The sequence below is a fragment of the Anopheles nili genome, chromosome 3 (assembly GCF_943737925.1).
Source record: "Anopheles nili chromosome 3, idAnoNiliSN_F5_01, whole genome shotgun sequence".
NCBI lineage: Eukaryota > Metazoa > Arthropoda > Insecta > Diptera > Culicidae > Anopheles > Anopheles nili.
The window spans coordinates 71,282,306-71,308,032 of NC_071292.1; the positions used below are offsets into that span (position 1 = coordinate 71,282,306).

Here is a 25,727-nt window from a genome sequence, read left to right on the forward strand (position 1 = left end):
TTCTTTGGCCATATCGAAGAACCATAGACCCCCCAGCCAGCATAATGCACGTTAATTGAATAACAGCAACGCCGGTTCGCTTATCGCAACGACCGACTTCTAATTATTTCACCGATTCTCGGGCCCTCGCTCTCCACGAGGTTTGCTAACAAAAGAGCCACCTCGAATTTAAGCGCAGTCCTCCGGGAAACTCACCCCAGACAAGTTGCATTACCTTCCACCTGGTGCACCAAACTTACGTTCACTTCAACATGCACACAGTGTTTTCGAAAGCCACCCTGCTAAGGGCACTCTGTTGTCTCGCGTTTGTCTGCAATTTGTCGGATGGAACGGCTGAGCACTCACTGGACGAAAAGGACACTAACCAGCTGGAAAAACATCAACAGGACGCGAGGGCAGGACCATTCGACGTGAGGCCTCCGTTGCCAGTAAGTTCCAGCGAAAAACCGACCACACCGGATCAACCGCTAGGTGGTGCAGCTGGCTTACTGGGTGGTTCTGGCCTACCAGAACTGGGCTCCGGATCGCAACAATCGCCTGTACAGTCCTCGCTGATCATTGGAGCGTTTCAAGCCATCATCACGCCGTTCAATCCTGGTATGCTCGGCTCGGTTATAGGGGCTCTCGGTGGAGCAGGTGGAGGTGGTGGTGGTGCCCCTGGCTTGCCGTCCTTTCCCATCGGCTCTAAGCCACAGTAATGCCAGCGAGGCGGGATTGTTAGAAATTAATGTAAGGTGTTCATTCCACCACATGAATGTTACCACCGCAAAGTGGTTTTCTTTCAAATAAATATTATAACAAGATATTTTAAAACATAATTTAACTAAGCTCAAACCTTACCGTGTGGTATCAAATATCTTTTACAGCATTAGTAGTGAACTCTGATCTCTTACCAGAATAAAATGCAATTCTCATAAAAACATCGTTTTGCATAATTATTTATTCAACCACTTCGCCTACTGGCAAGGTTTGTAACAGTTATGGGTTTTGTTTGTGTTTAGTTTAAAGAAATTGAGTTTCAATTCACACCACAGAGTTTTTAATTCAAATATTGTACTCTTTCCTTTTCACATCTCTTGCACATCTTCTCTTTTCTTTTATTCTCTTTCATTTACTCCTTTGTTTCTTTTCTCTTATTAGTGTATTCTACGCTATATACCATTGTCATTATTTCCTTTTCTATTTCCTTCTCATTTGGCCAATATTTGCCTTCTTTGACTTTCTTATCTCTTTTTCTTTTCCATCTTTGACCTATCTAACCCTCATTCATCATGCTTTACATTCGTGATTCGTGTACTTTTGCTAGAAATAATGTTAGCTTGTGCTTTCTTGATAGAAACGTATAAAGATAAACTTGTTATAGATATGTAAAATGTAAAAAAAAAACGATTTCCTTACTTACTACAAAATCCATCAGTTGCGTTGCAGAACACAGTTCAAATAGGGTAGGGGTTTAACAAGGGAATCGGGAAGTGGGAAACATAAAGGACATAAAAGGCTCGGGAGCTTGGGAAACTTGGGGAAGTTTTGGGGAGTGTTTGCTTGTGTTTGGTTTGGTTCGGGGGTTGCGAGTAGCGAATCGAAAATCAACGTGCGGTCCAGGCCGCATACTTTCATCGGTGATGTATACTGAGATCGAGCGGACCGTCCACGTCCATCTTGAGCAACCGGGGCACCTTCGGGTGTCCGTTCAGCTCCCTTACGGCCCTACACAGCTCATCGTCTTCGATCGACGTCACGCCATCGCCATCCCATGCCGGATCCGGTCGATCCGTTGGCTCCACGCGTTCATCCACAAATCCTACAGCATCTCGGATCCTCCCATCGGTCGGTCGATCAACGGACCAGTAGCTTTCGCCACCGGTCGATTCCTGGCAGCCCGGATGTTCACACGCGTCCGGCACGTGCAGCCGATACTCCGGGTACAGCCTCGCCTCGTCATCACAACGGACCACGTCGATCAGCACACCGTTGTCCTCGGAATCGTAGTCCGCGTACGCACCGTCCGAGCGAGTGCTATCTTGCGAAAAACTCTCATACTCCATGCAGCAGATATCCGGCAAGCGGGACGCGTACCGGTGGTTCGCGTGTTTGAACGTCTTCACGTGCTTCCGAAGCGAGGACGGATCCGTGTAGCGTTTGTTGCAACCTGGCACTTTGCACACGTACGGCTTATCATTCGAGTGCGTCCGCGTGTGCTTGAACCGATCCGATGAGTTCGAGTAGGCCTTGCTGCACCCCTGGAAAATTTGACAAATACAAACGAAAACGTCAGCGATCAAACTCACCTTCAAGGATCATTCACGCTCAAACTCACCTCCACTGGGCAGACGTACGGCTTCTCGCCTGAATGCGAGCGCAGGTGGATCTTAAGGTTTTCCGCGCGCGAAAAACACTTTCCGCACTTGCCACACTGGTGGGGTTTTTCCTTGGTGTGAGTGCGCACGTGCACCAGCATCTTGTAGCGTGCGTTGAAGCCACGATCCTGGCGCAGACAGCGCTCCCAGCGGCAGTAGTACAGCCCATCCAGTCCAATGACGGCGTGCTTCTGCGTGACGTGACTCGCCAGATCTTCCAGCTTGAAGAACACGCTGCAGAATGAAACGAAACCGAACAAAACGGAAACACGGTGCGTCAGTAACAGGCAGGTGGAATTCCTTCGAGGTGGTGCTGGAACACGTCACGTAGTGTCCGATAAGATATCGACCGGTGAAGCCCACCACCGGAACTGGCCGCCTGTTTCGAGCAGGTGGCCCACATTTACAGTAGTGATCATTATCGAGTGGCACGAGATAATCCCGCCACGAGGTTGCGGTCCTCCATTTGACCACACATACCCAAAAATAGATTTGCTGTGAGGGAATTGATACTTTTATCCTATTCCTTCTTAAAACTATGACAACACTTTTTGCTACGGTAATCACCCTCTCTACCGTACCATAACATAATTGGCGCAATGTTGCGAAACCGTTCTTATCACCCGAACAACTGCCTATGGTCCGTGTGTGGCTGTGGCACAAAAAAATCGAATCGCAACACAGCCACGGTACGTCACGAGTTAGAAAAGCTGCGTTTGCCGGGGCTCAAGCCTATGAGGGGCTGGATTTTTGCTCGCATTTATCAGCAAACTCATCGGTGGCAAAAATTCAGCGAATGCTCCTGCCACAATCGTCACGGGCGCGCGCGCTCATGATAAGCCTTTTTTCGGCCAGGTTTAGGCAGTGTTTACTTTTGCCTGTTTTGAACACGCCTTGAAAAGATGTTCGGGGTGGGGGATTTATGTCCGTGTTGCAAAAACAAAACCCAATTGCACACATGTTTTGCGTGCTTCAATTATCTTGTGGTGCCATTAGACTGTTGGTGATTCATTCGTGATTGAAGCCCTCCAATTTGTTGCTACGATGTACGACACAAGAGATTGATTCTGAAATCAATTATCCTACGCATTTCGCGCAACGTTTGAAATATTCTTTTCGTTGAAGAAAATGCTTCTCCCCTTAAGGTGTCCAAATGGAATGCTTTTTCTTAACAGGAGGCGCCAACTCTGCGCAAAAGAAACGTGCCAGATTAGGTGACGAAGGCTTGGATTCGTTCGTGCGGGTAATGGGGAACAAACAGGCAGATCTCAACACCAGCAGCAAAGAGGCCGTCGGCCGAGGTGTTCGCTCTAGCTGACGTGTGCACACGGTACACACGAAAACGTGTGTCTGCGAAACAGTGAACACCGTGAGGCCACCAACGGCAAGGGAACTGACGCTTGTTTGCCGTCCGGAAAGGGATAAGGGAAGAGAAATCATCTCCAGCCTACCGTACGACTATATCTAGCGACAATCATATGATCCGCGGCGAGGAAAAAGATAACAAACTACCTCAGGCGCTCGGTTGGCACTTTTCGTTGTTGAAAAAGAAGTTTCTCCAAGCGTCGGCAACACAGGGTGGTCGTTTAAAAAATATTTTTCAACACAATCAACGCGATCGAGGCATAGGAAATAAAACCCTAGTCATGATGAAATTTAAAATTCAACACCCAATAGGCTGGATGAGAGACCAGCTATGCTTTTGATTATGTAAAAAATCAAAACTGCTAGTCACGGTTATTAGCAAAAATCAATACAAGATGTTTCAAAAAGAAAAAAGAACTGGTCACTATACAAATACACAGAGTGCACCTTACCCTCAGGACCCTAGAATTCTGATGTACTTCGTTCTGCAGTTTGCGCCACCAAAAGCTCACCCGAAAAGTAGCGACATTTGCTATGGCTATTTCCCTACCAGACACAACCCTTCGTTGGCCAGAGATAACGGGCGAAAAAGATGTACAACTCGTAAGTTACACCTTCCGCGAGTAGTGCGCTAATCCTCGTTCACCGAACCATTTTCAGTGTGGATGCGAATGAGCTAAAAAAAACCCCAAGCCCCAAAGTCCTTGCGAACCCTTACCAGTAGCAGTTCTCCCAGCGGCAGATAAATTCCTCGACCGTTTCCGGTTCCGACGGTGAACCAGCATCGGTGTCGCGCTGCATCGGCACAACCTGCTGGTTCTGCACCTTCATAATGACGGAGTTACGCTGACCGGAAGTGGCCCCGGAAGTTGCGAGCGCCTGCTCAGCCAACCTCGATAATCCGTATTTACGACTAGCGGCTTGTGGGCTGGGTGTGCGATCCCTCAACGGTGGGGTATGAGGTGGTGACAACGGGCCAGTGGAAAGCGACTCCACCTTCCGAGATCCGGTTGCTCCGGGCGCAGGACCTCCAGCTTCATCCGTTGCGCCATCATCCGCCCGACCAGCCATGTAGAAGTACAGCGGTGAAACCGACGACGAGGACGATGAAGGCGGTGAGGAAGGGGAACTGGCAACCGAGGACACCGGAGATCGGAGCCGAGGATCACCAGGAACGGGGACTCCGGCGGCAGCCGCTACCGCTGCGACGGCAGCTGCGGCCACCGAACCGACAGGAGACTGCATCGGCAGGACGAAATCGTACGAGTGGTGGTACGGCGGCGTGATGGGGTGGTACGACGCGGTTACTCCACCTGCTCCTCCTCCACCTAACCGCTCATTCTGCACCGGTGGCGACGACTGGTAGTAGTAGAAGGGCTGCAGGCCCATCCTGTACGGGATGGTTTCTTTGTTGATTAGCATTCTGGCGCTCACTTTGGCTCACCGGCACGCTTTATGTCATCTAGGTCTGGCGTTTGGTTCTTTGGTTAAGTGTTATCACACACACACACACACACACGCACACACAGGCTGCTTATCTTGGTGTGTTAATTTCTACCCCCCGTTTGGGGCACCTTTTTGTGGGTTAATTTCTTTGCAAATACACACAAACACGCTACGTTGCAACTCTAGGGGATGGCGAGAGCTTAATTTTTTCACAATCACGTGCACACACACACACACATACAGACTCCCACACACAGGCGTTTTAAATCCTCCTCAAACGATCACGATACACGCTTCATGCAGCGGCATCCTTGTTGAAATCTATTCTCTCTCTCCTTTCACATACACGCGAACTCGATGCAAATGGACGGATGGAGTGCGCGCGAAAAAAAAAACCGTGCACGTCAGAATGATCGAACCGAGGTCCTGTTATCAATTGTACCACACCACGCGCGACCTTTGTTGCGAACCTGCGCGGCCGTGCGTTCCGTACGGTGCGAGTACGAGATGCTGACTAAAGCGCCGCCCACCGGTGTTGGCCACATTTACGTGTTTGGTGTGCCAACACACATACACACACACACACACACGATGGGTTCCCGAGGCTCGGTCACCGACACCTTACGGTTGGTAAAGAGCTGCTCCTTATCAGCCACAACCCGACCGGCGATTGTGACCGCCTGGGGTTTTAGGATTGCTTCATCGGGTGGATTTGCGTGTGTATTGGTGCCGTTTCTACGATCCGAAGGCCGTTCCCGGTTGCAGCTTGTTTGAAGCTTCCGCACGTTGAAGTAGGTCTGGAACGAGCGCAAAACGCCCCTACTGGAGAGCTTCGGGGGGGTGATAATAGCCACCCCTGCGAAGGGTGCTTGAAGAATCATAGGGGTGGGGGAGGTGAGTCTGAGGGAAAGCAGGCAGGTGGTTCGCACCTTTCGATGCCACTGCGCTCCGGACAAATCCGGCCGCGCCGATAAAGCGCACGATGACATCTTCTTCAATGGCGGAAGCAGTGAGTGCGATAAGCTCGGGCCAGACAAGGATGGGGCACGTGCGGTGGGGTAATCATCCCCCCCCCCCCCCCGTCTGTTGCAGAAGAAAGGTGAGGAGTGGGGAAATGGGGGGTACGGCCACCCCGCATGTAGTGACAGAGAGTTTGGGGGAGAATTTGCGCGAAAAACCTATCGGGGCGTGCGTGATGGAGGCGCCTGGTGTTTCAGAGGAACACCTTGAACCTTGTGTGATGACAAATACTGTGCTTGGAACTGTTATGAAAACCATCAATTATGCTTCACTGGCACGTTTGTATCAGGATTCTTTTGTTTTAAAACCATTACGATCCTCAAACAAATGGACGTCAAAAGAATGGACGCTACCGGAGCGTTACCTAATAAAAAGAGTAATTAATTCCGCGCTTTCAACAAGATAGACAAATAGACCGTGTCCAGCTCATCGATGACCTCATTGATAGCCTTTTATTTATCAGCCAAACAGAACCACATTTAAAAAGCAACCTCATTAACCAGCCACCCTCACCAGACGTAAAAAAAACTCCCTTCGACGGAAATACTCCTGTAGTGTTTTTTTTTTTCAAATACCTCACCGACCCCACAAGAAGACGTGCAATGTGATAAGTTATCGAACCAAAAAGAGAAACCCACAAAAAGCACCTTCAAATCGGAGCATAAGATCACACCGAGTCACGATCGATATCACGGGGTTGCGTATCACTACCGCATCGTCTAGACGGCCAAAGTTGCGACACTTGTATGTACGTACGTTCCTGTTGTTGCCTTAAAATAGCTCAAATGTTGGAGCCAAAATGAAAACAAAAAATCCCCACACCATTGTGGGCCTGTTTTATCGCACATGACGTTGCGCGTGAGTTTCCTCCATCGAGTTCAAAGTGCAGTGGTTTGAACGATCCACCTTCGCTGGAATTATACGCCAAAGAAATCTCCCAGCAATCCCGTTCGAACCGGTTCGAAAAAGCGTTAGCATTAATTCTACGAAAGCAATCATCGGTAGATCACATGCGCGTGCGATTTCTGCCAAATCCCAGGGCAGCCTGCCTGCGCAGAGTGGCATGAATCGACAAAATGCAGGCATTGCGCAGCGATCACCACCCCGGGACCGATTGGAAGCTGGTTTGGTTGCGCCAGCCAAAGCGCACACTTTTCATTTTGCTTAGTCCGCCATAAATTCTTAGTACCACAAATATTGACATTCATCGGGCATCGGGTCGGGTGATAACGCGCCGTTTGCCAGACGAGCCACCAGCGGTGCGCGCCTGATAAGATCGGAACAATGCGCTCGCTGGGTTTGTTTCCGGTGTGGAAGAACCGGGTGGAAGGATGCCACCGTGTGACGCGTGAGCTTGGTTTAGGGTGCAGGTCGGTCAATCGTGACGTTTGCAGGTCGTTTGCAGGTCTTCTAAGACGACGTCATTTGGCGTGCAAGCTCGCATCCCGAAAGGGGTCCTTTTTTCTCTCAACCAGCTTGGTACACTTTTCCAGAAAAGGTTCTCCTTCTTTCTTATCGGGAGTGCCCAAAAAAGCATTCCTCGCGCACTCAGCTAACGAACTCTATTGTGCCTAAATTTAACGCTCTGATCTCAACCCTCGCCTGACGTTCGAAGGGCCTCGGCCCCCTGAGTGTCCCACCATTGAAACCCTGTGGCATCGGCATCTACGTGTGTGCCAACTCACCCCCTTCCAGCGAGCTGTCTGCTTATCGCGAAACCGGCGAGTGAGACGAGTACTGATAAAGACCCGAGACCGCACCGGATTGTCGGTGTTCAGGCTCACAGAGTGGAACCGGTTCGAGGCGGTTCCACGTGGCGATTAGCATGTTCGCTCCCTTCTGGGACGATCCTGTACGCGTGCTTATCGCGCCCGCGCTCAATATTCTGTCGCAGGAAGCACGAACTTCGGCGCGAGAAACACCCGTCTCAATGGCTCAATGGTTGTCGGGACTTCCCTGGTGGTCGGTATTCGCATTAAGGTGAGGGTAAACGCCTTGATCACGCGTTCTAAAGTCTTCCCGAAGTGCTCTGCACCGGCACGTCAAGGCTGTGGACTTTGGCACGGACTTCGATCAACTGCTACAGCAACACACTGGAAACGTTACATCACTCAGGTTTTCAGACGACAAAGCCGGCGAAGAACTCTTCCTTCAGGAACTGGAAAGGACTCACATGAAATGGCATTTTGAAAGCGTTTTCTGAAGCCCTTTTCACGGAAAAACTCCCTATCCATGCAGGATCCTAAGCGATCAATAGGACGCAGTAGTGTCACTCATTGAAACGAACACGACCGCATCGTCAGTGCGGTGTGTGGTAAATTAACCCCCGGGGTTATCGGGAACCGGCCCAAACCGGATCGATCGGATCCGAGGGCACCAAGGGAGACGCCGCGAGAGTCTTATCGCTGTCCAAGGGCCAGCCACGCTTTGGCCCACTTTGGTGGAATTGCATCGATGAACAGTCGCACTTTGCCCTTCGCGAGTGGTCACCATCGACGTGTGGAGATTATTTGGAACTTCCATTCCCTCATGGGGTGCCATGGGGTGCCATGGGTTAGCGGCGATGATTAATGAGTCGCCCCGAAAGTAACGCCTAAGCACCCTCACTCGCAATCACACATCGAGCACGGATCCGGTTCGTGTCGGTTGACTGGATGAAGGGCGACTGATACCCGAGGGATAATTTATGAATCCAATCGAGCTCCAAGAACCCCTTCCAAAGGTGGCACCCTTGGACTCGGCCAACAGCTGCGCGGAAACAGCTGTAACGTTGGCTTATCACCCTCCTGGGGTACCTGGTGAAATCGGCGCGCGATGTTTCATCAGCTTGATCGGACCTGGAGTGGGATTTTATCGATCACACGGTCAATGAACCGTGGTTTGGGATTGCGAACTTCCCGGATGAATGAAACTGAAGTGCATCAGTTGCATTCGGTGGAGTGAAGATGCAATTCGAGAACATGCCAACTGATAAGAGAATGCAATAGCTGCAAAGCGTTCATAATGGAATCAAAATTTATTACCTTGAGTCTTCGAAATGTGTTTCTAATATAGTTTACTAGGAACATTTCACCTTTCGTCGCAATATTGATACTTTAGTATGCCTAACGTAGTCACTGTTATTTCCCCTCAGTTTGTATACATCCCTAGCAACTCCTGACGACCTGGTAAACGACTGACACTTGTATCACTACGGTTACAAACGGTTTCTATAGTAACCAGAGTAAAACGACGCTTCAACCAAACAGCCGGCTTGGATGAGTTGTTTTTCGCGGCATCGTTACCTGAAGTTCAGTTGTAAGAAGGCATCGGTAAGCAATGGAACAAACCGACGAGGCAACACCCAAACCTGAAGGAAATCCGCTACGATACCATGGCAAATCGCTCATATCAAAACCGATTCGCAATTCGTCCTGTACGATTCCGATCGAGCTGCTAGAATTTGAGTAAGTTAAATCAGCAGAACGGCCAAACATTTTCTAATTTGTATCATGATTGTGGTCTTCATCTCGCAACGGCAGCTATTCCTACGGGTACGACTGCAAGCGCTACTTCAACCTGTGCAAGATCGCCGAAAACGTGCTGGTCTTCGCATCCGGCAACCTTATTCACTTCTTCGACGTTACCACGCGCACGGTGACAACACGCCGAAGCTCTACTGGTGGTGGTATCGGTTGCATTACGGTAGGTATGCTTAATTGAGGGTAAAAAAGCTAGTTATTTCTAAACATCTTCTCAAACGGAATAGACCAATCCATCCGAGGAGTTTTCACATCTCACTGTCGGTGAGAATGGACCAGATCCACCCATCATCATTTACCAATATCCAGAGATGACGGTCGTGAACTTATTAACGGGTGGAACGACTGGTGGGTACTCGCGCATCGACTACACCACCGACGGAAAGCTGCTCATATCCCAAGGCATCGAACCGGACTACATGCTGACGGTGTGGAACTGGAGTGCGGCTGAAATCGTGCTGCGTTGCAAGTCCTTCTCGAACGACGTGCTCAATGTCATGTTCTCCCCGAGTGTGCCCGGTCATATAACGACATGTGGTAAGTGCGTGCAACTTTTCCGTTACAGGGACTTCTCTAATCTGCCAGTTCATTTGTCGTGCAGGTCTGGGACATATCAAATTTTGGAAGATGTCTAAGACATTCACGGGCCTAAAACTACAAGGTGAATTGGGTCGTTTCGGAAAAACCGAGATATCGGACATCGTTGGTATTTTGCCGTTACCAGACGAAAAAGTACTTTCCGGGTGTCAGTGGGGCAACGTGTTGGTGTGGGAAGCGGGTCTAATCAAACTCGAGGTGTGCCGAAAAGCCCGTAAACCCTGTCACGAGGGTCCAATCACGCAAATTCTCATGCGAGAAGGCGAAATCATGACGGCCGGCCTGGATGGGAAAATCAGGATCTGGTTCTGGGAGACGGTTGAGTTAGCCGATCCACCCGACGATGATCGGTTCGTCGAGATTGAACCCATCATGGAGTTCCGCATCGGAGCGGAGCTGATGTGTCTGGTACGCAGACAGGGTGATTTCCAGTGGTACGCTCAAGATGGCAATGGGGGCATTTGGTTGTGTGACTTAACACCCGCGCATCAGTCGGAACCTCCTCAGCAGCTGTTCAAATGTCATGCCGGTGCCATCGTAGCCGTGCAAACCAGTCCAGTTTCGAATCACGTCGCGACACTCGGCGTCGATGGTATGCTGTACGTCTATGACTATGTGAAGCGCGAACTGCTGCTGAGCCACCATTTCCAGTGTGCCGGTCAGACGATGCTCTGGTTACCACCAACACTTGACCAAACGGGGGCGATCCTTGTACTAGGATTTGCCGACGGGTTCATTCGAGCTGTCGCACTCAACCTGCATGAGGGTCATCTGTCGTATCCGGAAAATCGTGTCAATCTCATTCAGCTGTTGAAACCCCACACACAAACCGTCACCTCGCTTGCGTTGAATTCACGCGAAACAATCCTCGTATCCGGTTCGGAGGATCGGACGATCTTCGTACATCGCTGTGTGCGAGCGAGTCCTCACGTAACACTCGAACCAATCGGGTTAGTCTACACACCTTCGGCGGTGACGTCACTGGCTTGGAAACCAGGATCTATTGCTACCGCGCTCGTTGGCTGCCGTCACGGGCATTTGCTCGAGATGGATCTTCCGGAAAATCCGGTCAACTACACAACCATATCGTACCATCTCGGGAACGTCGAGATACGGCAGCTGACGTTCCAATCGGTCAAGTCGGAAATCAAGCGCAACCTGCGTGTCGCAGAAATAGAAAAGCGCAAGCAAGAAAAGCGCGCGCGGAAGATGCAAACGCTGGAGCGACTTCGTTGCGAGAATCCTAAGGCGGAAATCAACGAGGAAGCATTTTTAGCTGACTCTGACGAAGAGGAAGAACTGGAACCACTTTACATCCCAAAAATTCCTAGTCCGATCCTGTGGGCACGCTACACGCTGGAGGACACCTTGTGGCTTTCGATGGGTGGGTATGATGCCGGTTACGTGTACGAGTATGGGTTTGACGACGAGGATCCGCTGTCATGCACGCTTATCCAGGATCTCGAGAACACCGAGCTGACGTGTTATTTGCAAGAGTAAGTGGAGCTGTTCAAAGATGGCATGACATTATTTTGGATTTCTCTTCTCGTTTTTTTTCTAGTACCCATTACACGATTTTCGGTACCGGCGATGGAGCTGTACGAGTGACTCGAACAAAGCGAGACTTTCGAGACCTCAGTGATTACTGGACGCTACCCATGCATGACAACCGAACTGGGCGAATCATGGGACTTACGTTCAGCCACGACTACTCGTACATATTTAGCGTTGGTGCTGATGGAAATCTTTTTGCCTACCGCTGGTACGGAGAAGGAGATCATTTCCAGATCATGACACCTCAGGCACTCGAGAAGTCCGTAAAACGGGTGTTCGACATCGATGAGGCCAGCTACCCATCGCTGGAGGAGCAGAAAGCGAGACAAGAAAGCGACAGGCTGGCGAAGATAGTGTCGGATCGGAAAGAGGGCGTGCTGCGTACGGTGTCCAGCTATCGAAAGCGTTTTGAAGCTTTGCTCGAACGCAACCGAGCTCTACCGGAGGCGTTCCGCATTCCTGTGACGGATTTCGTGCTGGATGAACGAATTATGAGCGATCTTCGCGAGCAGCTGGAAGCTGAAATGGGCCTCGTGCATCGTAAGATGGCATTCGATGTGGAGAAAGTTCGAATTGCGGCCAGTAAACTGCAGAAATTCTTCCTCAACCCACTCGAGAGCTTTCCCATAGAAGTGTTGGCAGTAAGGTAAGGTAAGGTACATAGCAATGATATAATAAACGAACTCATGACGTTTTCCGTTCAACAGGAGCAAACAATCGGTGAAAAGCTTTCGCATCGAGAAGCTTGACGACGATTACTTTGAGACCTTGAAGCAGGTTGAAAAACTAGTCGAAGAAGAAGCTAATCGCAGACGGTAAGTTTGATGACATGGTTTAAAAAATGGTACAAGCAAGTGTAATAACATTATCTTTTATCGCTAACATAAAGCCGTTTCATTGATCTGTGTCAAACTCCAGAAAACAGGTTTGTTCTGATATTCATACAAGCTGTTCAATGCACCAAGCTTTATACCACGCACTATTGCGTTTTTCCGGGCTTTTTCGCTTTGTTACAATTCTTTTATTTTAATGTGTTATAAACAGCACCTGTGTTATAAAAACGACACTTTTCACATATTTTTTGTTTTTGGAATTTTTCGAATTTTAACAAAAAATAATTATAAACCCGACGATGAATATTTCAGATTGTCTGAAACTGCTGGCGAAAAACGTAAAGATCGCCGAAAAGACTCGCAAATGCAACGTAAGGAATCGTTCCTCGAAGGCCTATCACAGTCCACAATTGACTTTAAGCTTGAAAGCAAAATGAGACGTCTGCTGTCGAAGTATCGTGATCGCAAGAATCAAGAAACGATACGCCAGCAAGAGGTATGCACGCGTCTCTTCAATTTTGGAACGAATTCTACAAATGATGTTTTTTCTAGTGGGAAGAGCATAAAGCTTCCAAACCAGATCCGAATGTAAACGATCCAGCCGATGATTTAGCTATCAAGGAGGCGGCCAGTTCGATTGGTGATTATAACCTTAAGAGCGATCCGGATTACGAGCCTTCGGAGGAGCAGGTCGATACCACTACTGGCAAGTATAACGAGCTTCTTCGCGTTCGCAATGAAATATTCACGCTGCGCCAACAATACAACAGTAGAGTGTTTGCATTACGCGAGAAAAAGGTCGAACTAATGCAGTACGTAGCAAAACAGAAAGCTAAGCTAGGTATGATACACGACGAGCTTCCAGTGGATAAACGAAAACCTCTTCCATTGGAGGTAACCATCGACGTGACTGTAGAATATGCAGATGATCAGTATAAATTTGAAGAAGATCGTCACTGCTTTGATGATCTGCAAAGCGCTTCAAAAAATGCCGTTAAAAAGGGACCCAATAATTATCATGAACTAATACTCAAGGAAGTGCTTGGAATAACCACATCTGGAGCTCAGCAGCCTAAACCATCAGCAAACAAACACGAACGGGAACTTCGAGAACTACATCTGGTTAGAAAGCTTTTCAAGCAGGATAAAATCATCAATAAAGCAATGAAGCGCATCGAGCAGTTTGATCACGAGCTGGAACAACTAGCTAATGCACGCATGCCAGTGGAAACAGATGCAAAACTTCTGGAAAATTTCCAACTCACACTCTACCAAGAGTTATGGATATTGAAGGATTTCAGCAAAATCGAAACAGATACATTGGATGGGGTGGAACAAGTCACTGTTGAACGAAATGAGCTGCTCCAGCAGGTGCACGACACAAGAACAACTATCGAACAGGTAGAGCTAGAGATAGAGCAAATTCAACGCGATCAACGATCGAATTTGCATCGGTTCAACTCCACCTGCTTGGACAACGAATTTTCCAAGGTGATGAAGCGCATCTACAAGAAAAAATTCAAGCCATGCAAAATCAACGATAACGAATCGGACTCGTCTTCCGAGTATTCCTCAGAGGACATAGAGGCACTGGAGAACACTAACGACAGGGAGGTCAGCAAAGTGTTTCTAGATCTCAACCACTGTCCAGACGGTTGTGATCCGGAGATTTACAATTTGGCCATTCAATTACGAAACGAGAAGCTCGAGCTACAGCGACGGCACTACGCGGAGGAACGAACCCTGAGGGAAATGCACCGTGATTTAGAGAATCTCAAGCCTAAACTTGCCGATGCCGAGATACGGCTTAAGGAAAGGAAAGCTGAACTGCTCGAGCTACGGCGTGAGAAGCAACGTCGCTTGAACGAGATCGACACGCTAGTGATTGTAAAGATGGATCAGATGCAGTACTTTCGTACGGAAACGGAGTTCCACGACGTGGAAAACAGTCTGCTGTTCAACCGGCAGGCTCTGCTAAAGCTGTACTCTCGCGTTGATCAGTTAGCAGCTGAAACACTCGAAACGAAGCGCAAACATCGCGTGAACGTGGTACACCTGGCGCGTATGAAAACAGATATCAAGTTCATGCGGCAGCAGCTAATTTCGCTGAAAGAGGAGATCACCAAAATGATGATGAAAAAGTTTGGACGTGTGATCGATCTGGATGAGCTAGAGGAGACCATACTGCGCCAATACACGTTCGAGATGCGAGCCAATCTGAACGATGTTAAGAAAAGCTACGAAGAGCGATCTCGAGAGCTAAAGGTTGTGCTTCGAACGTCAAAGTTGGTTTGTTTTTCGTTTGTCTCTAATCTTAGTGTTTTTTTTTTATTTTGCAGAAACTTTACGCTAAAAAACAAGAGGAGCTGAAGAAAGTCATTCAAGAAGGCACCGAGAAGCTGCACATCCTGACAGTGTTGCAGGAGGAATATAACAACCTAGAAAAGTCGCTAGCTCACCAGAAGATCCTGTTGGAGAGGCGTAAACAGCCTCCACCCACCTACTCGGAGGATCTTAGCAAGCTACGCGAAATTGCCAAGATACAGAAGGAACAGATCAACACACTACAGCGTGAGATTCGCACTCTCAGTATGAAGTGTAAGCCACTGTCGGCGGAAAGTCCGGATGTGGAGATTACAATACCTCCACCGGTATGTGGCAAGCCACCTCCAGTAGCTGACGAGTCGGTGTACAATGCAGTGATGGACTCAGCCCCTCCCAGCACTAGAGCCAGCTCCCCGGACAACTTCTTGTACAACGAGATCTCCAGCCTCATCGATGACTTCCTCGTGGAGCAACTGGGCTCACGTGTGCTGCAATCCGATATCAAACGCGTCGTCAACCACCTGGCACATTATCTGTCCAACATCATACACAATTTTGCGCCGGAACATGCGAGTGATCTACTGCCGCACATAATCGAGAACTTCAAGTCATTCATTCCGGAGGAGCTGCTCATCACGATACCACCACAGGCAATCGCAGAGCTAATCGAGAGCATCTTCCGTACGTTCAAGGAGGGCTACGATATCGACACCAAGGAAATTTTGGGCGAAATTGTCAGCAACAGCCTTGAGATGATCTTCCCGGCATCTCAGAACTACTCGCACAACATCCTAGTCGACATCATGAAGCAGGTCTTGGCCACACTCCACATCGGGGACGTGAACCATCCGGACACGATCTCATTCATCGCGAACGGTATCCGCCACAAACCCGGCATTGACCCGGATGGTGTCAACGTGGAGCTCTTGAGCGAGGAAATTCTGCTCTACGCCCAAGAGAACACGGTCGACGAGATCAGCCTAGATCTTGTTCGGGGTGTCATTGAGGGCATTCTGCAGTGCGTTCGGGAGCAGTAAGACGTTAACGATAAGCACAGAGCAGAAGAAACAGCAATACCCGTAGGTCGGTAGGGGTCCCCCTAGTCATCGCGCAGGTCGGTAAGGGTAGCTGAATGAAGGGTACTAATCGAAGCCCTTCCCACCCAGCCTATATCGTGCGTGGCGCATTGGCAGGAAGGTTAAAACGAGACCACAACCGAGGCCCTTAGCGACAACTCCGACTGGGGGCTCGGTGCCGATTGTCATGCGTCCGTGGCGTGCGCTTTACGGCGATGTTGACGACTGTTATCTACCGTTCCCACCGACGACAATAGGGGCCGGGAAGGCGATGCGCGCGCCGTTATCGTGGTGGTAGAAGTAAACAACTTTTTTCTTCCTGCCAAATCCAAATTGCACTCTTATTTTGCCGATTACTGGCGCGGGAAAGGCCATGGTTTTAAACATGTTATTGACCAGTTACAGGTGATGCAACTATACAAAGATTGCAACAGCTCAATTTTCCAGTTCTTATCGATTAAGGGATATCCATCCAAAAAGTCCATCCCCAATGGGTTTTTTGGCACATACGATCGTTGGCGTGCATGATTGACATACACAGCAGGGTACATACTCTCCAGCACGATGTTAGTCATCGGAGGTTTCGAAGGGTTTTCCATGCCGTAGAGCCCGTGAACTTTGATAGTAGATAAGATTGGACTGAACCAAGCCTGGCCAATGCTCCAAATCGTCATTCGGTTTTGGGAGACTTATTTTTCCCGTTTCCACTGCTGAAAATTCCTGATGAAGTCTCCGTCAAATTAAACCCTCAGTTCAGCAAGTTCCTCTGAGTGAGCCTAAACATGCGTTCTTGGACTAGAGAACCAAAATGAAAATTATAATTGATTTTCCATCTACCCATTTCACGTGTGTGTTGCCGTCTGACGATATTCGGAAGGCACGTGCTGGACGTTTGCGGCTCATGAGACAGTTTGGTCCCTGTTACACCAGTATTTGCGTCGTTATTTATCATTATTCAAATGGAATCTCTCTGGAAGCGCGGAAAAAGAATAGTAACAATAAAACATATGTCCCTGACGGTGCAGTTTTTTTTGCGCACAGATAAAGACAGCACACGCAGCGGACACATGATGACCGTGCGCACGGACGCCAGACAGTGTGCGCTGTGTGCGCAATTATCAATTGTTTTCTTCTACTTGGGTGTGTAGAAGAAAAAAAGTGTTTGTCAGCCCGTCTCTCCTCCCTCTTTTCCACCATTCCACCGCCAGGGATTTGATTTTGCACCCTCCAATTCTTATCGACAGTCGGGGTGATTTTCCCATGTTTGCGTCCGTTCGAAGAATTGTGAGCGTGACCGATCGTCCGATCCTTGCCTGCGCCGCTTTGCCAGTGATAGTGGCCAGGGTCGGTGTTGTCCAAAAGAGGTAAAAATAGCCGCAAAGGTCTTGTCTCCGGGAACGAAAAACAAAAAACACCAGCGTTCAAAAGGCGAAAAAGGCTCCCCCTCCTAAGATGGGCCCCGGTCTGAGCCAAGCAGTCAGCTTTATCAGCTGGCGGGTTTAATTTGTGGCCAAATTCTGGGTGGCTGAGTACAAATGTCTGGCCATCGATCAATGGTGTGCGCCCGACCAATAAACCGTGCGCTCTGGAACCGTCTCCATGGGGCGCACACGGACGCAACGTGCGCTGATAATGGCCGGCTCAGCGTCTGGTTGTTATAATTAATGTGTGCGACGTTTGGGGCACTGCTATTTTCGACCCTGGGCGACTGGAATCGCAGCTTGCTCTTTGATATGTAGTAGGCAATTTTTGTGTAACTGTCACTATGGCGAATGATTTGCTTTTTTTTTTCAGTGGGCTTATGTAGACTATTCGATACGCCTTGTTCGATTATCTTAACTTTCGCTGAGTGATTGAAGGTACTGCCAATCACATTAGCACAACATTAGAGGGAAGTGTTAATACAGTTCTTTTTGTTTCTATGTAAAACCCAATTGTTTGTTTGAACCGAGTTTAGAAATCACGTGCATTAATACCTTCTTAAGTTACTCAAGACTTACCATATTCCATAGTATTCTGCAGATAAAATATCACTTTCACAATATCACATTCTTTCAAGCAACGTGTAGAGTTCATAAACAAAACTTGCACACCGGATCGGTAAATGAGCACAATACTGGTTTGAATGCCCAAAAATGCACGAACGTCGTTGGATGCACTTGCACTTCTGCACCGCTGATGAATGAGACACGTGCGCACCAAGCGCCACGAGGTGACGTCTGTGCGTGAACCTGCGATAATGGAGTGTCGCACCGACGGTAAACCATTCGCCGGTAGAATCCGGAGATCGCTCGCCACGACCGCCAGCGGTGCCAGGCCAAGTGGGAAAACCGAATAGGAAAATCGCCCCCCCGGATGGGCTGAGACTCGCCTTTGAAAACTGCTCGCAAGTAACCGCTGGCTCGGCCGTGGCACCGTGCGGTCGATATGGTTCAAAAATAGAAGACCTGTGGCGGGACAGGAGGCAAGTGAGGCAAGCGCAAAGATTTTCATTGTGCTGCGGGAACCGATTCGATTGCAGGGATTTCATTTTTTCACATTCGTCATCGGGCGCGGAGAACGGTTTACCTGCGGTGTTCCTTGCGGGAGATCAGTCGATTTATTATTATCGACTGGGATTGGCCAGCAGCTGTGTTTACGTGGGGTTTAGAGTTACACCGCTGGAGGAGCTAAGCATCGAAATGTCAATAATAAGATAGCAACTTTAATAATAAAATGATGGAATATGTTGAAATAATGCTAAAGCAATTTGTTTTCTCGCGGTCACAAACAATATGTGCTATGTTTGGGAAAATTAGCTAAGATAAGAGACCATGCGCACCATGTGGTCGAAAGCACGTTTTAGGGAAAGAATCAGTGATCTATTTTTAGATGCCTCGTGCCATGCTTGTGGTCTAAATCATAACAACAGAGTAAAGGTAAGAGACGGTTCAATTTAAATCCTGCAATAGATCTATTGGTTTAGGTGAACGAAGCGTATTCATAAATAATCTGATACGTAATGTAATATGCAAGAAAAAGTACGTTCAAATACGTAACGCCTGCTGATTTGACGGTAGTGTTATTTGAAAATAATTTTATATGTCACATTTGACGGTTGTTTTGCCAAAGCAAAAATTCACGCGCGCAATCATTTTGAACGAATTTGTTTACGGAAGTTATAAAATTATTATACGAGTTAAGCATCTTTCATGAATTAAAAAGCTGCCAAATCAACGGCTCTTAGTGTGATGAGAAAACATTGACGGGCTGAGGCGAAAAACACGTGTCGCGCTCGTTAAAACCATTCAAGATGTCCGTTGTCGTAAAATCGGCATACGATGTCTTCGATATCAAGTTTGCTGAGTCCAGCGTTAAATATGATCTGCACGCGACACTCTTTCCTGACGATGGCCTCCGGAGTGGTGAACTCGTTGAAATTAGTGGCGATTCGAATAGCGGCAAATCGTTGTTACTGCTCGAGCTGATCGCTCGCGCCATTTTGCCGATCAACTGTGGAGGTTTAGAACGCGGTGCATTGTTGATCGACTGCGAGAACAGCTTCAACCGATCGGTGCTGCTCAACATCATGGAAAAGCATATGCTCAATAATGCCGAGCCGGCCCTAGTCGGTACACTGGCCGATCTGCGACAAAAGAAAACCCTGCAACAGGAGTCCTTAACACGGTTGCATCTTATTACCTGTTACTCGCTGGAACAGTTTGATTTAACTCTGCTCTCGCTGCCGCAATTGTTCCATAACCACAAGGATATCGCGTTCGTGCTGATCGATTCGATCGCAACGTTCTATTGGAACAAATGCACGCCGACAAAACTCGTGCGGCAGGATTCATACCTACGAGGGCACTGCGCAACACTGAACAAGCTGGCCAAAACCTGTAAGAAAATTTTCCTTTTCACGAAACCAGCACATTTTCCCAGCAACAGCGGATCTTGGCGGGAATTTGAACTGACCGCATCACCATCGGGGCTTCTGGATGGATCGACACAGGCGTCCTTCTCAGGCAACCAAATGTTTGGTAGCCTGTCTTCGAAAACGAGCACGGCTAGTACCGTCCCTATTGATCACCGAATTGAGCTTTCTGAAATAAACAATCCAAGCCCTGGTGCTTCAGGACAAAGTACCGTCGACGAGCAACGGTTCCATGCGTTCATCACGCGGATGGATAAGCAACAGTATGTACGTTTTTACCTAATCGATAAGTACGGGTTCAACTGGATTGACCAGTAAAGACCAGTGTCGGTGAACAATTCAACAAATTGTACCTGTTTTAGTCTTCGAAACCAATTAAAGTTAACTGAAAAGTACTGGTAATCTAGCAATTGCAGATGGTATACTCATAACATTGCTATACGCATTTTTTTAACATAGCAGAAGCATTCGAAAGATCGGTGTGGTGTGGCCAAAAGGCCAAGATTAGTGATTGACTGAAATAAAACCCATTATTGTCGTTTACTTCCAAGTGTTTTTTGTTTTATTTTATCGTTTTCTCATTCCGTCTTACTCTCGTACGGGATCTTATTCTCAAATCGACCGCATGCATTTTTCGAACATTAGAACCTTTCTTATACAACTAAAACTGTTACTTCCGAAAGAGAGGTAAGATTCCATTTGTTATATTACCGTCAAATGTGTTTCGATTCGGGTCAATCTATATCTTGGTTGATAAAATACAACCTTCGCTGTTATCAGCAACGCAGACAACACTCTAATGCGACGGTAGCTAAAATGTGACGCAACAAAAGATAATCTACGGAGATCGCCGAGAAAAATCCGCACAGATGTGTCCTGTGGCGAAGTTTCCGTTCGCTCATTCGATTTTTATACTTGCACCGATCAATGTTGTCTTTTGTTTTCAATACAATTTAACTAGCTTAGCAAAACTAAAGATTATCAATTGATGGTAAGTTGTCGGTATTTTGAAGGAAAAATAACTTGAATCAAACTTAACTAACTAGTCCATAGAAACCAGGATGATCCTTTGACGATGTTGAATGTCCGTTATGCCCGTACTCGGGGGCATTTGAGTTGCTTAATTACTCTCACCCACCGTAATGATACCGTGTTTCGTGGGGATCTTTTGTACACAAACTCAAAGCAACACGCATTTGTTTGTTCCGCACACCGTAAGTCGCATTTGACTTAACTGCAAGAACGTTGCTTTAGTGCTTATCGCGTTTGTCTACGAAATGAACTATCGCCTGATCTGTCTATCTTCTACCGAGTGCCGAATCGAAAGTGCTGCTATGCACTGTTTGAGCCGTGTAGTTGTGTCTGGCGTTGACTCATTGAGCGCTCTCACTACTATACGCTATTTACAAGGTGTGTTTAGTTGTTAGAATGAAACTAAATTTATGTCAAATAAAACGGAGCTCCACCGTTCGTCCGTGAGTAATAGATTTGCCCTTTCACAAATTCCGGAAAGAGGCAAGATGAATGCCGCTACTGCGTCGTTTACCAGCAAATCACTCGATGATAGCTAAGTGACAACAGGATGCTCGCCACAGCGGGAACACGAAAAATGAAGCTTCGTGGCTACGTTTTACTTCATGTCTTTGGTGTACGCATCCAGTTCGGCATCCAGCTCCTCGGCGGTTTTAGTCTCGCGTGGTTGACGGCCTCGGCTCGAGTTGCCACCGCGACCACCGCGGGTTGTTGGCTTACCTAAAATCATAATACATATGTATCAGATATGATACATCACTTCCCTCACGAGGAATATTTCGCAACGTACCACCGCCTCGACCAACGGTCGGTTTTCGTGGGGAACGGGCGGCCATTGACAGCGCCGCAGGACGTGGTATACGAGGAGCAGGAATTTCCGAGGTCGCCATCTGAATGCTCATCGGCCGCCCGTCCAGAGGTACTCCGTTGTATTGCTTCATGGCTTTGATTGCATCCGAACGTCTTTCGAAGATAACATCCGCCGTTCCTGCATAAAATTACAAACAGAAATACATCAGCATTAGCATCGGCAACAATTGCATTTACGAAAGTCCTTGATGGCCACTTTCGTACTTACCCAATGATCGTCCTGAACGATCGTAGTGTACTGAGGCGCTCTTAAGCGGTCCAAACTCTGCAAACAGCTCGTTGATGTCCGTCTCCGAAACTCCAAAATCCAGATTCGACACCATCAGCTTCGAGGTTCCGCCGGGCACTCCTCCAACGGCTCCGCCCAAACCGCCGGCCGTCAACAGACGGTTCTTGCGAGGTCCCTCGTACATATCATGTTTCCATGCGCTGTTCACGTCGCCCTGTGGAATGATGTGACGAGGGTTTTGTTTTGGATTGTCATCACTCTATGATTCTCTCTGTGTCTAACGTCTCTCTCTCTCTCTGCCTCTTGTTCTATATGTGCGTGCCTCGTAATTCTTCCTCTGCAAGCCCGCAGCAATCCAAAAGCCAGCTCCGAAACCCCTACACACGCCAGGAATGGTTAATATATGCTTTTCTCCTCCCACCCACGGGAGTGCAATGAATTCAATCTCTTTCGCCTTCGGTTAGGTTTTCGTTCTTGTTTTGCTTGTTTCCATCTACGCGATATCACGTTCGATATACCATCAGGTACAGTCAGGGAGCGTTTGAAATACGATTAGAATAGAGCGGTCTTCATGGGTCGTAGCGATGCTAACACGAGCAATTTAATCGCATGGCGAAGGGAATATGGCACGCATAGTGGAGGAATGTTGGCCTATTGCTATTTGAGAGCATCTGCAAGAAACAATTCCACACGCGCCCAATGTCTCCAGAATAGAGCAACAGTCATCTTCTCACTCTCTCTCTCTTTGTCATTCAAGAATCCAGCAGATGTAGAAGATCGAAGCCAGCGTGCCTCCACATTTCGTTTCGCTTCCATGTAAACGGATATAATAAGTTAGCATGTGCTAAATGCACTCTTCCTGCTAATCCAATTTATGCTCAAGGAAGGCAGCAAACACTCGGTTGCTTCGACTGTACCCTAGAAGAGTGCGATTCGGTTCCAGCTCCACTGAAAAGGAGATGACATCCTCCGCAGAGAACTAAACATTTTACGTGACGAAAGTGTGTGTATTTGTGTGCGGTTTACTACTTCCGGAAGAAAGAAGACGAAGATCGTGGGAACCGCGGATGATACGGCTCAACGAATGCGACGGGGTGTGTTGTGATGCTGTGCTGCAAAGCTAAATCTTGTTTTAAGGGGAATTTCATGTCGATGTTTTTTAGGGGTAGGGATTGTTGTAGCGCTGCCAAATCGTAGCGAACGATGATGGGTGAATTTGAGAGGAAGGAACATCTCGCTAGTACGATGATGGGACGCACAATCAATTCAGAATCGCACGACACATACGCATTCATGATAGAAACGAATGGTGTCCATCGAAGCAAGCTTTTCTTCGTGTTTCACAAGCGGCTCTTTCTCGAAAGGATGATGCTAATAAGAAGATGCACACCGTACGGGAAACACTCATTTGCCGCAAGAGTAGAACAATATGACCTGCCTCCTACTACTAATTTCAACTAATTTAGTTTTAGCGCAAAAAAAATCTCCCAATGAGCAAACATGACTAATTTTTCCTTTCCTTGCTTTTTCACAGCACACACACTCGCGCTCACAACATACAGAAACTTTCGCTTAGCACAGGACAATCAGTAGAACATCCTTCTATCGTTGAACAGTACAACGAAACGGATCCTTTTCTCGCCCCTTTGGACAATCAGTCACAACATACTGCAACTACTATAGGAACGGCAGCAATGGGACGATTTATGAACGGACAGAACCCAAAAACAAATGCAATTTCAAGATTCGCACTTCGTAACACACCAACGCCGCACGAAAATATTGAAACAAATCGCTCTTTTCGTAACGCATTCTTCCACCCATTCAACTTTCGGCAAAACATGTATCACACACTGTGGCGCATTATTTTTACACTCATTTTTCGCCGCAACACACCGCGCTATTCGCAGAAGGCGACGATTAGATCACCACTACACACGAGACGGAACGAACGTACGAACGCACACACACTACGCGGTTGCTGCTGCGCGCCGAACGAGCGAAGCAGACATTTTTCATCCACGATAGGTCGCCATCTTGAAATTTCAGTGGCGTCACCTTTCCACCATCAGCACAATATTACTACGGCGTAGTAGGCTATTGTTCAGAACTATACTTCGAACATTGGCATATCTCGCGAGGAAACGAATTTTTACTTCGAAATGCTCTTGCCACCCGCAGAATGGGCTGATCACGATCCGATCGTAAATGTCCGCCTGTTGCCATGTAACCCTCGAGGGAATCATCGAACTCGACAGACGGAATAGTTCCCTGGTTCACGGGGTGTCCACTAGGACACGGGCAACACTCCAATCCCGCAACCGTTATATATGACTCATCGAAACGCTGAGCCGTTGAGATGGCTACGGGAAACAGGAACAAACATGTTCACAGGACCGAACGCGCCAACGGAGGACGGCGAGAGAAAATGCCATTCGCTGCACCTACCGTCGCAGGCGTTTTGGGAGGGAAATCGAAGGCTCGGAAGGCCATTCGGCATGCTGCGCTATGCCCAGAGGTTGAGATCGCACCAAGAAGTTGCTAAGCTTTTGCTCATCCAGCTCTTACCCGCCCGTAGCGTGCTCGGGAAATTCCGCCTCGACCGCGTCCCTTCAGGACTCCGCCGCCTCCGCTAGCTCCACCGTTGCGCTGGCCCGCGCGGAAACCGTTGCGGCTGCTTCCGGCACCGGCGGCATTTCCGCCTCCACGGCGATTCGTACGGCCGGCTCCACGGCCTCCGCCGCGGGGACGGTTAGATTTTTGCGACTTGATGATATCATCAAGGCTCATCTCAATTTTGTCGACCATTTTGTTTTTTGCTGGAGTCGTCGAAACGCGAGAAATTACTTCTAGGATGGGAACTGCACTTTTCTAGTGGGATTTCCTACACAACTCGTCGCTTCTGCACGTGATTTCGCACTTTTACTGAGTGCAATTCTAGGATACAGTGAAAATGGTAATTTCCGTAAGACTATTATGCTTTAGCAGAGCGCTACGATGCAAACACGTCCGCACGCTTGGAGAAATCCTTACTCGTTGACAGGAGAAGGTGAGTTCAAGCGTACGTTAGTCGGCCATATTTGATTTCAACTTGACAGCACTGGGGGTTCCATGGTTCTGACATCATTTCAAACAGCAGACTTGAAAAGCCGCGGTTAACCTCAAAATCAGTCCACGAAAATACCCGTCTTCATTATCCATGTTTTAGTTAAAACTATTTCAATTGGCTTTACTTAAAACTGCTTAAGTAGCTGACGAATTGTTCCTCAAATTGCATGCACTTTGGTGTAGCTCGCACAGGGTCGAATCAAAGCATGGGTCATGTCAGCTGTCAACGTCAAAAGCAAAACAAAGATAACAAAAAAAGATATCAATCGAGATACTTCAGGTTCTACGTATGACTTGGTTGTATATGCGATAAAATTTTCCTACCTCAACTGCATATCGTGCTGCAAAAATACGCACCTAAATAGTTCTATCTCTAGAAAAGACAGTGTCGCTAGAGCTAAGACCGTGAGAACCGTGCCAAAGTTATAAAAAATCCCCATAATTCCCAGCCCTTCGTTCGTCAATGTTTACGTTTGCTGCG

General features: G+C 48.0%; 5 protein-coding genes across 5 annotated transcripts; 3 read left to right on the plus strand and 2 right to left on the minus strand.

Annotated features, from left to right (window-relative positions):
* Window positions 1-251: 251 nt before the first annotated feature.
* On the plus strand, window positions 252-698 carry LOC128724981 (uncharacterized). Its single transcript, XM_053818701.1, has one exon. It carries the CDS (start codon window positions 252-254, stop codon window positions 696-698), a length of 447 nt encoding a protein of 148 aa, XP_053674676.1.
* Window positions 699-1,613: 915 nt separating this feature from the next.
* On the minus strand, window positions 1,614-5,144 carry LOC128726230 (zinc finger protein GLIS2). Its single transcript, XM_053820027.1, has 3 exons — window positions 4,441-5,144; window positions 2,318-2,591; window positions 1,614-2,240 (listed from the first exon to the last, which is right to left on the minus strand). The coding sequence occupies exons 1-3, from the start codon at window positions 5,142-5,144 to the stop codon at window positions 1,614-1,616; spliced, it is 1,605 nt and encodes a 534-aa protein (XP_053676002.1).
* Window positions 5,145-9,506: 4,362 nt separating this feature from the next.
* Window positions 9,507-16,055, plus strand: LOC128724983 (cilia- and flagella-associated protein 44). Its single transcript, XM_053818703.1, has 10 exons — window positions 9,507-9,634; window positions 9,710-9,872; window positions 9,937-10,246; window positions 10,311-11,802; window positions 11,868-12,506; window positions 12,568-12,675; window positions 12,750-12,785; window positions 13,006-13,189; window positions 13,246-14,958; window positions 15,033-16,055. Exons 1-10 carry the CDS (start codon window positions 9,507-9,509, stop codon window positions 16,053-16,055), a joined length of 5,796 nt encoding a protein of 1,931 aa, XP_053674678.1.
* Window positions 16,056-19,386: 3,331 nt separating this feature from the next.
* LOC128724985 (uncharacterized) lies at window positions 19,387-20,325 on the plus strand. Its single transcript, XM_053818704.1, has one exon. The coding sequence runs from the start codon at window positions 19,387-19,389 to the stop codon at window positions 20,323-20,325; it is 939 nt and encodes a 312-aa protein (XP_053674679.1).
* A 224-nt stretch (window positions 20,326-20,549) lies between these two features.
* Window positions 20,550-25,160, minus strand: LOC128727478 (THO complex subunit 4). Its single transcript, XM_053821395.1, has 4 exons — window positions 24,707-25,160; window positions 22,118-22,352; window positions 21,830-22,027; window positions 20,550-21,759 (listed from the first exon to the last, which is right to left on the minus strand). Exons 1-4 carry the CDS (start codon window positions 24,944-24,946, stop codon window positions 21,638-21,640), a joined length of 795 nt encoding a protein of 264 aa, XP_053677370.1. The 5' UTR covers window positions 24,947-25,160; the 3' UTR covers window positions 20,550-21,637.
* Between the last annotated feature and the right edge of the window lie 567 nt (window positions 25,161-25,727).